Genomic DNA, 12875 nt, shown 5'->3' with positions numbered 1-12875 from the left:
GAAATTAATTTTTAAATAATTTATTAGTTGGTGTAATTCAATAAAACTAAGTGATTGTAGTGATGTACCAAGATATGTATAATTAATTTATTTTAAATTATATAAGGTTGTTTTTCGTAACTTATTATAAAAAGGTATGATATATATTGGTGTAACCGTGTAATACATTTTATATATATGTCCATTTTGGTAAAATTTACCGATTTTAAACTCACATTCTAATAATATTATTAAGTAAATATTTTATGATTATCATATATTTTGTACTTACTTTTATAAGTACCTCATTTGTACTCATACGGTATGCAATAATAGAAGAGATTAATTAACAGTTAGTAGCTAATAAAAACATTCAAAAAAACCAAATAACAAGAATAAAATAGAACAAGTAGCTTTATAAAAGAAAACCAAAAGATTGTACAAGAGTGAAACGCTGAGGTGGAAGAGGAAGTTAGAGTCTGCTAATAAAGATCAGTTAGAAACAGTTATGGTGTACAAATTAGTTGTAACGAGAGTGGTTAAAATGTGATGAGACCATAATGGTAAGTGTTAGAGAATATAATTAATTATTTGATAAGTGTCTTTTTCTATCAATTTATTTATTTTTTTAAATGATAAGAGATACAAAAATGAAGCAAAAAAATCTTTTGATAGTTCAATACTGTAATATGAACCAAATCAATATAATATGGTATATATAATATGTTTTTTTCCAATAGCTTTAATATGAACCTGCATAGAAGTATAGTTATAAAAATTGGATCGGACCGATCAGTTTGATCGAAAAATTAATAAATTAGATTTTTGATCAATCCAGTTGATCAATATGATCAGACAAAAAATAAAATTGTTGAGAATCAATTTGAAAATTGATCAATTTAAATGAAAATAAGAGAATTGGCAGTTTTTGTTCAACCGCCTAGTTTAAAAGTTTTCTTTTTAATTTACTTGTCAAAACGACGTCGTTTTTTATTTAAAAAGAGAGAGAGACTCGAATAATCCCCCAATCCCTATTTCCCAACCCTAATCCCCTAACCAGTAATCACAATGGCTAACCCTCCCTCTCAGGCCCTCACCTCCTCACCTCGCGACCTCATCCTACTCTGTCACTCATCGCGCCACCGTCGCCCGCCGTTCGCCATCGTCTTTTTCGTCTCACCTTAGAACCGCAGTTCCGCTTCGTCTCACCTTTGTCCCTGTCTCTCATATTTGTCGTTGCCTTCGTCATTGTCTTCGTCCTCTGCTCTGTCAAACAGATTAGTTGAATATGTTGTTCTCCTCTGTTCTGCTCTATTTTTCTAATGCTTGTTGGAAACTTAAAAATTGAAATTATGAAGCTGTTATGAATAATGTTGTTATATTGTTCAGTTGTTCTGTTCTATTATGAAGACTTGAAATTTCTAAAATGAATAGTTAAAATTTCTGTTGTTGAAATAGCTGATTGTTAAATATGTTTATTGAAAACTTGAAATTATGAAACTGTTATAAATAATGTTGTTATGTTGTTCTGTTCTGTTATGAAAACTTAAAATTTATAGGATGAATAGGTGAAATTTCTGTTGTTAAAATAGCTGCTTGTTGAAATAGGTGATGTTGAAGTAATTGTTTAGTATGAAACTATGAATTTAAGGTTGTTGTATATTGTCGAATAGGGAATAGAAAATAGGGAATTTAGGGTTGCTGTTGTTTTATACTTTTGCTATTCCATATTATTTTAGAATGGCTTTTGCGAATATACCATGAGAAAATACCATCTTACCATCTTCGCAAGAAAATGATTAACTTTTAATGCATCAATTAGAACCCAAAAAAAAATATTAGTAATACTAACTAATTTCATATCTATCTTTGTATTATTCATCTTTAGATTTTGAAATTTGATTATTTTAAAATGTTGATAAAAAACTGAAAATATGTAAATTAAATTTTTTAAGTTTATGATTATTTTTAATATTTTATATTTTTTATTTATGTAAAATTAATTATATCAATTCAACCAATAATTTATCGATTGAATTAATAAACCACCGAACCAATAATCTAATTGATTTGATCACCGTTCTTACCACTATGCATAGAAGTAACCACAACACAACTAAATTAATTCACAAAAACAGTCCTAACTTAAAAAAGAAATTACAAAAACACATGCAAACATGTTCATTAATTGTTGCCTAATATTTCTACAAAAAATGCAATTATTCTCAATAAGCCTGCCCCTAATAAAGCCTGCCGTCAAATTTACTAGTTGCTAAGTTGCTTAATTATCACCCAACTTATCCATTCCAGAAATTTAATTAATAAATCATGATTCATATTATATTATTAAAAATAATATCACACATCCAAATTTTTTGTTTAACTAAATCTAATCAAATTAATTTAATATAATAAAAAATAATTATAATTAATATTATTCAAAATTTGACCTTTTAATTTAATTAAACTTAATTTATAAAAATACTTGAATATATAATAGTATTCATATTATTATATATTATTATACGGGGAACAGGTTGATGAGGAGTTAGGACACATTGATATCAAAAGGTCTCAAGTATCATATCTCACATGGTCTTTGCCTACTTCATAGGATTAAGATCTAATTATCATTCATGAATCTCTTTTACCTTCTCTGGAACCGACAATGTATTTTATTGGAAAATAATATTAGAAACCGGAAAAGCATGTGCCCTCCAATTACAACAATTAAGAAATAAACACACGTGTCCATTTCTACAAAGATAGAATAGTATGTTATACAATTTGTAATTTTTTATTTATTGTAATATACTTGAATATGAAAAATTTTAGGGAAAAAAAAGGTTAAATACTCATCTTTAGAAATATAACTATATCTATGTTATTTTTTTATCGGTTTAAATTAAAAAATAATACTATGATATATATTAAAATTTTATATTAATAAAAAAATGTAGAATTCAATCATTAATAAATCTAAAAAATTAAAATAAGGTAAATAAAAAAATTATATAAAAATCAAATAAATTCAAGATATAACTATTCTTATTATATTTTATTATCAGCTTAAACTTTTTAAAATAGTAATACCATGACACTTGCAATAACAAAAAAAAATATGCTTATTCGGAGAATGAAATTATGATAAGAGTTTGTAATAGATTTTTTGTTTTAGATTGACTTCTCTATGACAATAAAAAGATTTCCATATTTAAGTCCATAATAATTTATAAAATATAAGAATTAAGGATAAATAATATATTTTAGATATGTGTTTATTTATTTAATTATAATATTTGGAAAGAGATAATTTAAAGAAAATCTAAAATTAATTCATACAAAATATACGTAGAATACTACGTAAATATAATTTAAAATACGTTATTTATAAACTAATATATATTTTCAAACATAATAATTTTTGAAGTTGATTACAGCTTTACACCGTAACAATATATATCATAATAACATGTTCATTTGTTATAAAAGAAAAAAAAAAGTAATTTAAATACGAAACTGAATATATAAGAAAATGCATGAATGAATAATGAAAGATACCTTGTGAAAAGAAGGAGAGTCTGCAAAATTAAACATATAAAAATATGATGGTGGATAATTCTGAAAATGAAGTAGCCGCTTTCATAATTCAGAAAGACAATCAATCTCATTATTGCATTATAAGATAGAAAACCAATTATAATAATAATATACATTAAGAAAATTTTTTAAGTGTATTAGTATATTAATACTTCAATAATTTAATAATTTAAAACCGTTAATACATTGTCAGATTTGCTTAGTACTACGGTTGACATATCTTCAGGACAAAGCTATCTCTCTTCCATATCCTGCTGCTGGAAATTGATGGAATCTTGTGGAAAATTGATTTATAAATTCTAAATCAATTAATTTACATTATAGGATAGTTCCAGTGGCAATCATGTAATTTCACTTCAAATTCAGTGTCGGTTTCATGAAATCATTCAAATAAAAAGCCATTGTGTGTTCTCAAGTCTCAAGCCATAGTTATACACTTATTCATGGAGAAGCTCAAATTGCTCTCAGTGTTGATATTCTTAGCAATTTGCCACACTTCTTTGGCTATCACAGATGGTAAGCTATACATTATTATGCATATAATGGGAGAGGTTATTTTTATTTGAATATATCAATCATAACTAAAAGTTTTCTTAATGAGAAATTAAATTTTCTGAGAAGAAAAAATGTTGTTTAATTTATTTTCCAATATACATGTATATAGTTTTGACTTTGTGAATTATTATTACTTTATTAGATTTCTAATGGGATTTTTTTTTTAGATTAATTATTACATCTCTTATTATGTGTGTATTTAGTTTACTACTTCATTAGACAAATGTATGTATGTTCAAACTTTAATTTTTTTTTCTAATTATCATTCACTTTCAATTAAATGTTTACTCAAGTCTTCACCTAGAGATAATAACTAAGATATAAATATGTATTATGTTAATTAATTTAATCAAATATTTTAAAAATATTATATTTCATATAAGATAGAAAGAGATTCACATACAGTTATATTAATGTAAAGTCGATAGTTAAAATTTTTTAAATAATTTAACATATTTAACTAAATTAAAATTTAATAATTTTTAATTATTAACTTAGGTGAAAATTCAGGTGAAATCGACTTTACGTGAAGTTGATATCTGAGAGTTGTTAGATGAAAATTTAGTCAAATCAGTCAAATCATTTAACGACTCTCAAGTATTAATTTCACGTGAAGTCGACTGCACTGAGTTTCCACCGTCAACTTAACATAAAAAAAAATAATTGTATACAAATTTTCACCGTAAACATGAATTTATACTAAAAGAAAAGTTGATTAGGTTTGTTACCAAATGGAGACTTCGAACAAGGACCAAAACCGTCACAACTAAAAGGATCAGTAGTAACTGCTCCAAACGGTATTCCACATTGGACAACCTCAGGCTTGGTGGAGTACATAAAATCCGGCCAGAAACAAGGCGACATGGTGCTTGTCGTCCCCCAAGGTTCCTACGCCGTTCGCCTCGGAAACGAAGCGTCAATCAAACAGAGAGTTCAACTTTCAAAGGGGATGTTCTACTCCATCACGTTTAGCGCTGCGCGCACGTGCGCACAGGACGAGAAGCTCAACGTTTCTGTGACTCCTACGAATGAGAGAAGAGATTGGGGCGTGTTTCCGATCCAAACAATGTATGGTAGCAACGGTTGGGAAGCGCTTTCATGTGGTTTCAGAGCGGATTATCCTGTGTTAGATATTGTGATACATAACCCTGGTGTGGAGGAAGATCCTGCTTGTGGTCCTCTCATTGATTCTGTTGCTTTGAAGCTTTTGACCTCAACAAGGACTAGAGGTAATTACTAATTAATCTAATTTAGTAACAAATTATGATAATCTAATCAAAGTTTCTATGCAATAATAATGACTAAATAACCAATGCACAATGTTATTATTAAGTGCACATGATGAGAATCAAAGTTTATAGTAATAAGAGAGAGAAGAAAAGCAGAGCAATTCAAAATCAACTTGAAATTTTAATGGAATTATAATTAAAATCTGACTATTTATATAAAAAGTTTTTAAAACATGTTATTTATATACTAAAATCAGTCACTAATGTATTTATATATGTATATATAGTTTAATTTATGGAATAGGTAACCAACAACATTATTAAATAATGTGAACAATATAGTTAAAAGAGTAAATTAATTATAACTTTAATTAATAGCATTAAATTAAGATGTAGTGTCTTTTAGTTAAAATAAACCAATTTTAAGATCGTTATTTATGTTGTTCAAATAAATTATTGATTATCTAGCATTGTCCGTTATTTATTTTTAATGTTAGTGACTAATTTTAGTGTACACATATTATAATTAAAAGATTTTTTTAAGATAATAATTAATAAATTTTAAATAATTTAAAATATCTAACTAAATTATAAAACATATTGTATGTTCATATTTAGTTACGAAGACATATATTCATAAAAATTAAAACTATATTATTTAAGCTTTTAAATTTTTAATCAAGTCCATACATTTAAAAAAAATGTTTGTAATCAAATCCATACAATATGATTTGTAGCTAATAAATTAAATTTTTATATTATTTAATTTTGTAAAGTTAGACATGAATCTATTGAACTATAGATATTTATTGGGATGTAAGAACAATCCATTCTCCATTTAGATTAAAAATAAACTTAGAAAAATAACAAAAATCAGGCAACCAATAACCAACCAACATGAATTTGGACGTAGCACAATTAATTTAATTTTTAAAGTTAAAAACTCAATTACAATTAACTTCACGTAAAATTAATAATAAAAAATCGTTAAGTAATTTTATATATTTAATTAAATTATTACTAATAATTTTTAGTTATCAACTTTACATTAAATTAACTATAATCGAGTGTAATTGAGATTTTACGGTTTTTAAAAGCGTGAAAAAATATTGGTGGTTTTTCTAACATAATTCGTGTGTTTATTTAATTTTAACGATGTTACATGCATTGTTGGTAAATGCAGATAATTTGCTGAAAAATGGGAACTTCGAAGTAGGACCATACATGTTCCCTAACACACCATTTGGAGTCCTAATCCCACCCCAAATTGATGATGCCCACAGTCCCCTGCCAGGCTGGACGGTAGAGTCTCTCAAAGCCGTAAAATACATTGATTCCAAACACTTTACCGTTCCCGAAGGCAAAAGGGCGATCGAGCTCGTGGCCGGCAAAGAGAGCGCCCTAGCACAAATGGTCGTCACCTTTGTCGGCCGAGTCTACGACCTCACTTTTGCCGTCGGGGACGCTAACAATGCTTGTGAAGGCTCAATGATGGTTGAGGCATTTGCTGGCAAAGACACTGTCAAAGTTCCTTACAATTCTAAGGGTAAAGGAGGGTTTGTTAGGGGGAAGCTAAGGTTCAAGGCTGTGACAACACGCACAACAATTAGGTTCTTGAGCACTTTTTATACCATGAAAAATGATCATTCTGGTTCACTTTGTGGTCCTGTTATTGATGATGTTAGATTGCTAAGTGTTCGTTATCCTAGACGTATTGGTAATTAAGGTTATTTGCTTAAGTGTGGTTGATCTATATATTAGGTGAGCATATTATAGTATAATACAGATTAAATTTCTAGTAATAAGAGAGATCATCAACATTCAACAATCTAGTCTTGTATGTTTGATCATGAGTCTTTATTATTCTTTTGTCTAATGTTCTTATTTTTACACTCTTTTCACTCTTCTCTTTAGTTGCTTTTTTATCCACTAAAACAATTCTGCCAATATTTCATATAGGTACAATTTTTTTCCCTATCATATAATAAGAAAAGGACTTGTATGTACGTCCTTAGAGGATTCATTTTCATGTTATAAAGTTTTAATTAATCAAAGTATAAAAAATATTGAAAAACATAAAAAAAACTACTTCATATGTGAAGGAAAAAAAAAGAAAAAATTGATGGTAAAAATTTACATGCAGTTATAGTTATGTAACGTTATTAGTTAAAAATTATTAGATAATTTAATATATTTGACTAAAGGTGAATTATATGGTAAAGATGTAAGTTTATAAATTTTTTTTAATAAAATAAAAGAAAGATTAATAAAAGTAGGACCTACATTTTGAATAATAATAAAATAATAAAAAATAATTATAAAAAGAATTACACTTTTTTTCTAGACCACTCCAATCTGTATACTAGAGTGTCTTTGACTAAATTATATTTACCCATTTTCAACTAGTTATTTCATGTGTAGACAACTGTGAGTTTCTACCGATCTTATGTGGCTGAGAAAGAAGCTACGTGGCAGTCGATGGACCCTTAACAATTTCCTCCACAGTATTACGTGGCAAAACCCACATCTCACACTAGCAATTGCATCGAACTTGGTTAGTTATTGCAACTTGCAGCGCACGTTAGAAACCAACCACCCTTGTTCACGTAAAAAGGCGCGAACGTAACAATAACCCGTAACACTCAAAATAGATTCAAACATAGTTTCCCTTCTCTTCTATCATCTCCTTCGTTACAATGTTATCCGGGTCGGGTTCATCGGTGATGTGGTTTCGGAAAGGTCTTCGGATCCACGACAACCCGGCGCTACAACTTGCTTCACAAGGCGCGTCTCATCTCTACCCGCTATTCGTGGTGGACCCGCATTATATGGAGCCTGACCCGACCTCATTCTCGCCCGGTTCGTCGCGCGCGGGTCTTAACCGCACCAAGTTCTTGCTGGAGAGTCTTGTGGACTTGGATCTCAGCCTCAAGAACCTTGGCTCGCGTTTATTGGTTCTTAAGGGTGACCCTGCCGAAGTTCTCATTCGCTGCTTGAAGGAGGTAGCTACTGCATTTTCTCCTTCGACATTCTTATGTCATTCAAGTGTTCATGTTTATGCTGCATCTGATTATAAATTGTCATATCGCAAGAGGAACTGAATTTCATAGTCACTGCTTGAATGTATGATAATTTGATGGTATATAATTGTTCAGTGTATCAAAATTAAACTGATTTAGGGTTTAATTACTCAATGCAAATAATTTTCACGAAGACATTTAAATCGTTTTTGTTAAGTAGATAAAAGAAATTGGTTGTTTCTTAGATAGTGAGCATGAAAGCTTATTGGATGAGTTTTACATTTACAGTTCACGAAAATTAAACTCAAAATAATATTATCTAACTATTTTCAAACACAAAGTAGTTTGAATAACAAAAATAGGTTTCTTTCCTTATCTTTGTTTTATAAGGGTATTTAGCTTTTTCACTTTCTTTATTTTTTATTTCTCCCTTTTGGAATCATTCTGAGGATAGGGACAAACTTTGAGGTATTTATTTCTGTTTGTTCTTTTGCTTGAAGCAGTGGAACGTCAGAAAGCTATGTTTTGAGTATGACACTGAGCCATATTATCAGGCTCTAGATACTAAAGTAAAGGTAATGTTTGCTTGGATTTTGGCCTCTTGATCAACCAACTCCTTATTGTTTATTCATTTTTAATTTTTCTTTTGTCAGAACTTTGCACTTGGAGCTGGGATTGAGGTTTTCTCTCCTGTGAGTCACACACTCTTCAATCCCACAGAAATTATAGAGAGGGTAAATTTAATACTTGAACAATACTCTGCAATTTAACAATTGATGAATTTTATTTGCATGAGTGAATAGTCCCTCAACAATGTTCGCATTATGGTTCTCTTAACTGATGATTCATTTGTCCATCTTCTTCTGTTACTGCCAAAATTAGAACGGAGGGAAGCCACCACTTACTTATCAATCATTCACCAAAATTGCGGGGCAACCACCGCCACCTCTCACAATCACACACTCTTCGCTTCCTCCCATTGGTATTCTTGGGAGCTGTGATATTTCTGAGGTTCCTACAATCGAAGACCTTGGATATGGAGATGCTAAACAGGTACATATCATTTTTTAGATTAGATTAGCTCTCTTCACGAGCACCAAATGAGATATGTTAAATTCAGGATGAATTCTCTCCTTTCAAAGGCGGTGAATCGGAAGCGTTGAAGAGGCTGGCAGAATGCATGAAAGACAAGGTAATTTCTGCATTCTAGCATTAGAGAATGAAAAGTTGCAAGCTCCATGCTGTGATGTCACTTCATCATTAACATATAAAGTTGCTGTTTGTTGCTGAAAGATCAAATGCATGTAATTTATAATAACGTACTTCTATAGCTTGTTTTATCTTAACCCTTTTTTTTGTTAAATATGATTTTAGGCATGGGTCGCAAAGTTTGAGAAACCAAAGGGTAATCCATCTGCATTTCTTAAGCCCGCAACAACTGTTTTATCACCTTACTTAAAAGTAAGTCAAATTATGTAATATTGAATTTCAACTTGACCTTTTCTGTTCTTTTCAATTGCAAATCATGACATAATCTCGAGATTCTTTCTGTATTTCTTGCTTTTTATTAATTTCCTGGGCAGTTTGGTTGTCTTTCCTCCAGATATTTCTACCGGCAGATTCAAGATGTCTATGAAACCATGCCGAAGCATACATCACCACCTGTGTCTCTTCTAGGACAGGTAAATGGTATTTCCCCAATTTAAGTCTTGCATTGTTTTCCAAAATCTATATATCTTGAAGAAACTGAAGCTGTTACCTGTTGTCAACATTTCCAGTTATTGTGGAGAGACTTCTTTTACACAGTAGCTTTTGGAACTCCAAACTTTGATAGGATGAAAGACAACAAGATATGCAAACAGGTAGAATAAATGTTTGCTAATGTATATTGCATACGAATATTTAACTTTGATTCAATGATAAGGATTGTTTATTTGGATATAAAAACACTTCCACATCTAAAGATAGATTTGGCTAACTGGTTATCTGGCCCTTATGTTTATTCTTCAAGATTTTATTATTTTGTGTTGTACTTGTTATTGTTGATATGTTGAATATTTTTGTCAACAACTGTGAGTTTGTCCTCAGATCACTACTTCTTTGTCAAAAGCCAACGTGACACAATTTCTTAATAGATACGAATATTGTTTGAAAAATATTGTTGTAGATTCCTTGGAAGGATGATGATAAACTGTTAGAGGCTTGGAGGAATGGTCGCACAGGATTTCCATGGATTGATGCTATCATGGTCCAGGTTTGAGCTTTGACATCCATTTTAAATGATGCATTGAGAAGCACTAGTTCTATTATTGCAAAATATTCAAATTACTAGTGTGAATGAAAAAAACAAAGCATGATATTCTCAAAAGAGTCAACAATTTGTTATTTTTAGTTGGTAAGAACCAATATATAAAGGATTGTAACTTTTAGGCGAAAGTTAAATTCAGTTTGGAAGAGATAAAGTGGGACATGTGCGCGCACGCATATGTGTGAAGAGTATGAAGACTAAGCTCAATTTCACAGTCTTGGCTTAATATATGAAATCTCCTTGAGAACCCATCTTAGGAATGCAGTACTCTAATGGATAAATTGGCCATCTCTATTCTCACTCGGGGATACATATGAATCCATCTTTTCTTCTGTTGTAGCTACATCAATGGGGTTGGATGCATCATCTGGCACGTCATTGCGTTGCGTGTTTTCTAACTCGAGGTGATCTGGTATATGATTTCAATCCTTTAGACATGCTGAACTTTATATGCTCCCTTATTCTGTACCAATGTTGTTTGTATTTGCTGACAGTTTGTTCACTGGGAGAGAGGACGTGATGTCTTTGAGAGGCTTCTGATCGATGCAGATTGGGCTATTAATAATGGAAACTGGTTGTGGCTCTCATGTTCTTCCTTCTTTTATCAGGTATGAATTATACATTGCTAGTTGTTAGTTTCAACTTTCAAACTTGTAAATAGAATCTTTATTGCATCCATTTCTTTCTCTATTTTTTTTTGTCTTATCTATAATTCTGAGTGTTAATCTTCATCTTAGGTTTTTAAAGTGAATATAGTATAATATTGTAGATGTCTTGGATTTATGTCAGCTTTCTTTTTTCCCCCTGTTAATGCTCACTGGCGCTCCTTCTTGAATTAGTTTTCGTCTAGTTTCTTTTTTGTTTTTCTGACAATGATGCTCGTTGGAGATCCTTCCTATCTGTATTTTGTTATTAGTTATTGAAATTTCAGAGCTTGAATCTTGTATTTTGTACTCACATCTTTTCTTGTGTATTGCATCATATGACCAGTATAATCGTATTTACTCCCCGACATCCTTTGGTAAGAAGTATGACCCTAATGGTGACTACATTAGACACTTTCTCCCTGTCTTAAAAGGTATGATTAGCATTGCTTTGTGTTCTATCATCATGTCAGTTTTCGCCAAATAAGGTGACGTGTTAATAAGAAATTATTTAAGCAGATATGCCGAGGCAGTACATATATGAACCATGGAGTGCTCCTCTAAGCATTCAGACCAAAGCAAATTGCATTATTGGCAAAGACTACCCAAAGCCAGGTCAGTTCTGTTGCTTCGGTTAGTGAATGTTCAGTAAGGCTTTATAGTTTACACTGCAAGTCATGCGTATCCTGCTTTGTATGTTTTCTGATTTATCATCGATGTTACTTCCTCTAGGTAGTTTGAAGTTTCTCAAAAGATCACTATCTGGGTGTGATTATATTCTACAAATGTATGGATGTTAATGGCCAGAAAGGATAACTTGGAACACTTTTCCTATTCAAATTTAACATCTCTGTTGTTGGACAGAACTGTACGAGGTTCCATATTATCCCTTTCTTATTCTCCATGGGTTTTGTTTCAGTTGTTTTGCATGATTCTGCGAGTAAAGAGTGCAAAAGGAAAATGGGCGAGGCGTATGCACTGAGCAAAGAACTGGATGGTGTTGTTAATGAAGATGATCTGAAAAACTTGAGAAGGAAACTAGACGAGGGTAAAGAACAAGAGACTAAAGCCAAGAGACCTAGAAACACAAGAGTATGCATGTTTAGAATGTTGTTTTGCCTTTTAATCACATCCTTGTGATATATGCTAACATTTCAAATTGTAGTAGTCAGGGGAACGTTGTTAATTCCATGAAAAGTAGTATTCTAACTTTACAAACTAGTTAGTAGTTAGAGAATGTTATAATATTGTATGAACATTAAACAGGGGGACACCATCTTTGTAATTTTATAGTTGTCTACTGTATTCAACTGAATTAACTTGCTTTAATGTGGAGTATCTTTGTTGGATTGATTTGACCTCTAAAAATTGGTAAAGATCTCCATTAGATTATTTCAATTCTTAATTAACAAAAGGCTAATCTTTGAAGTCACCAAAGGAATAAAAAGAAAATGCCCAATTAGTAATTACTAAATGAGTAACTTGGGAGAGCAAACAACCAAATAACCAGTAAAATTCCAAAGATGGAATGGAATCCTCC

At 30.7% G+C, this 12875-nt stretch overlaps 2 protein-coding genes across 2 annotated transcripts; both read left to right on the top strand.

The window, feature by feature from the left end:
• Positions 1–3990: 3990 nt before the first annotated feature.
• On the top strand, positions 3991–7191 carry LOC107463852 (protein DUF642 L-GALACTONO-1,4-LACTONE-RESPONSIVE GENE 2). Its single transcript, XM_016082735.3, has 3 exons — positions 3991–4095; positions 4854–5363; positions 6547–7191. The coding sequence occupies exons 1-3, from the start codon at positions 4023–4025 to the stop codon at positions 7086–7088; spliced, it is 1125 nt and encodes a 374-aa protein (XP_015938221.1). The 5' UTR covers positions 3991–4022; the 3' UTR covers positions 7089–7191.
• A 766-nt stretch (positions 7192–7957) lies between these two features.
• LOC107463773 ((6-4)DNA photolyase) lies at positions 7958–12628 on the top strand. The gene is made up of 15 exons (XM_052253917.1): positions 7958–8365; positions 8887–8958; positions 9037–9117; positions 9266–9436; positions 9504–9575; positions 9758–9844; positions 9967–10065; positions 10162–10245; positions 10551–10637; positions 11032–11103; positions 11186–11299; positions 11682–11769; positions 11855–11950; positions 12255–12427; positions 12602–12628. The coding sequence occupies exons 1-15, from the start codon at positions 8060–8062 to the stop codon at positions 12626–12628; spliced, it is 1629 nt and encodes a 542-aa protein (XP_052109877.1). The 5' UTR covers positions 7958–8059.
• The last annotated feature ends 247 nt before the right edge of the window (positions 12629–12875 follow it).

Source organism: Arachis duranensis, chromosome 9 (genome assembly GCF_000817695.3).
Source record: "Arachis duranensis cultivar V14167 chromosome 9, aradu.V14167.gnm2.J7QH, whole genome shotgun sequence".
NCBI classification, from domain to species: domain Eukaryota; kingdom Viridiplantae; phylum Streptophyta; class Magnoliopsida; order Fabales; family Fabaceae; genus Arachis; species Arachis duranensis.
Note: the sequence above shows the minus strand (reverse complement) of the source record. Positions and strands in the feature narration are given on the sequence as shown.

Excerpts from the sequence above, each read along its gene's own strand:
- LOC107463773 (XM_052253917.1), top strand. The coding sequence starts at position 8,060 with ATGTTATCCGGGTCGGGTTCATCGGTGATGTGGTTTCGGAAAGGTCTT. Across the intron at positions 10,246-10,550 it reads ACAACAAGATATGCAAACAG|ATTCCTTGGAAGGATGATGA; the intron begins GTAGAATAAATG and ends ATATTGTTGTAG. Across the intron at positions 11,300-11,681 it reads GTTCTTCCTTCTTTTATCAG|TATAATCGTATTTACTCCCC; the intron begins GTATGAATTATA and ends TCATATGACCAG.
- LOC107463852 (XM_016082735.3), top strand. The coding sequence starts at position 4,023 with ATGGAGAAGCTCAAATTGCTCTCAGTGTTGATATTCTTAGCAATTTGC. Across the intron at positions 4,096-4,853 it reads TTCTTTGGCTATCACAGATG|GTTTGTTACCAAATGGAGAC; the intron begins GTAAGCTATACA and ends AAAGTTGATTAG. Across the intron at positions 5,364-6,546 it reads GACCTCAACAAGGACTAGAG|ATAATTTGCTGAAAAATGGG; the intron begins GTAATTACTAAT and ends TGGTAAATGCAG.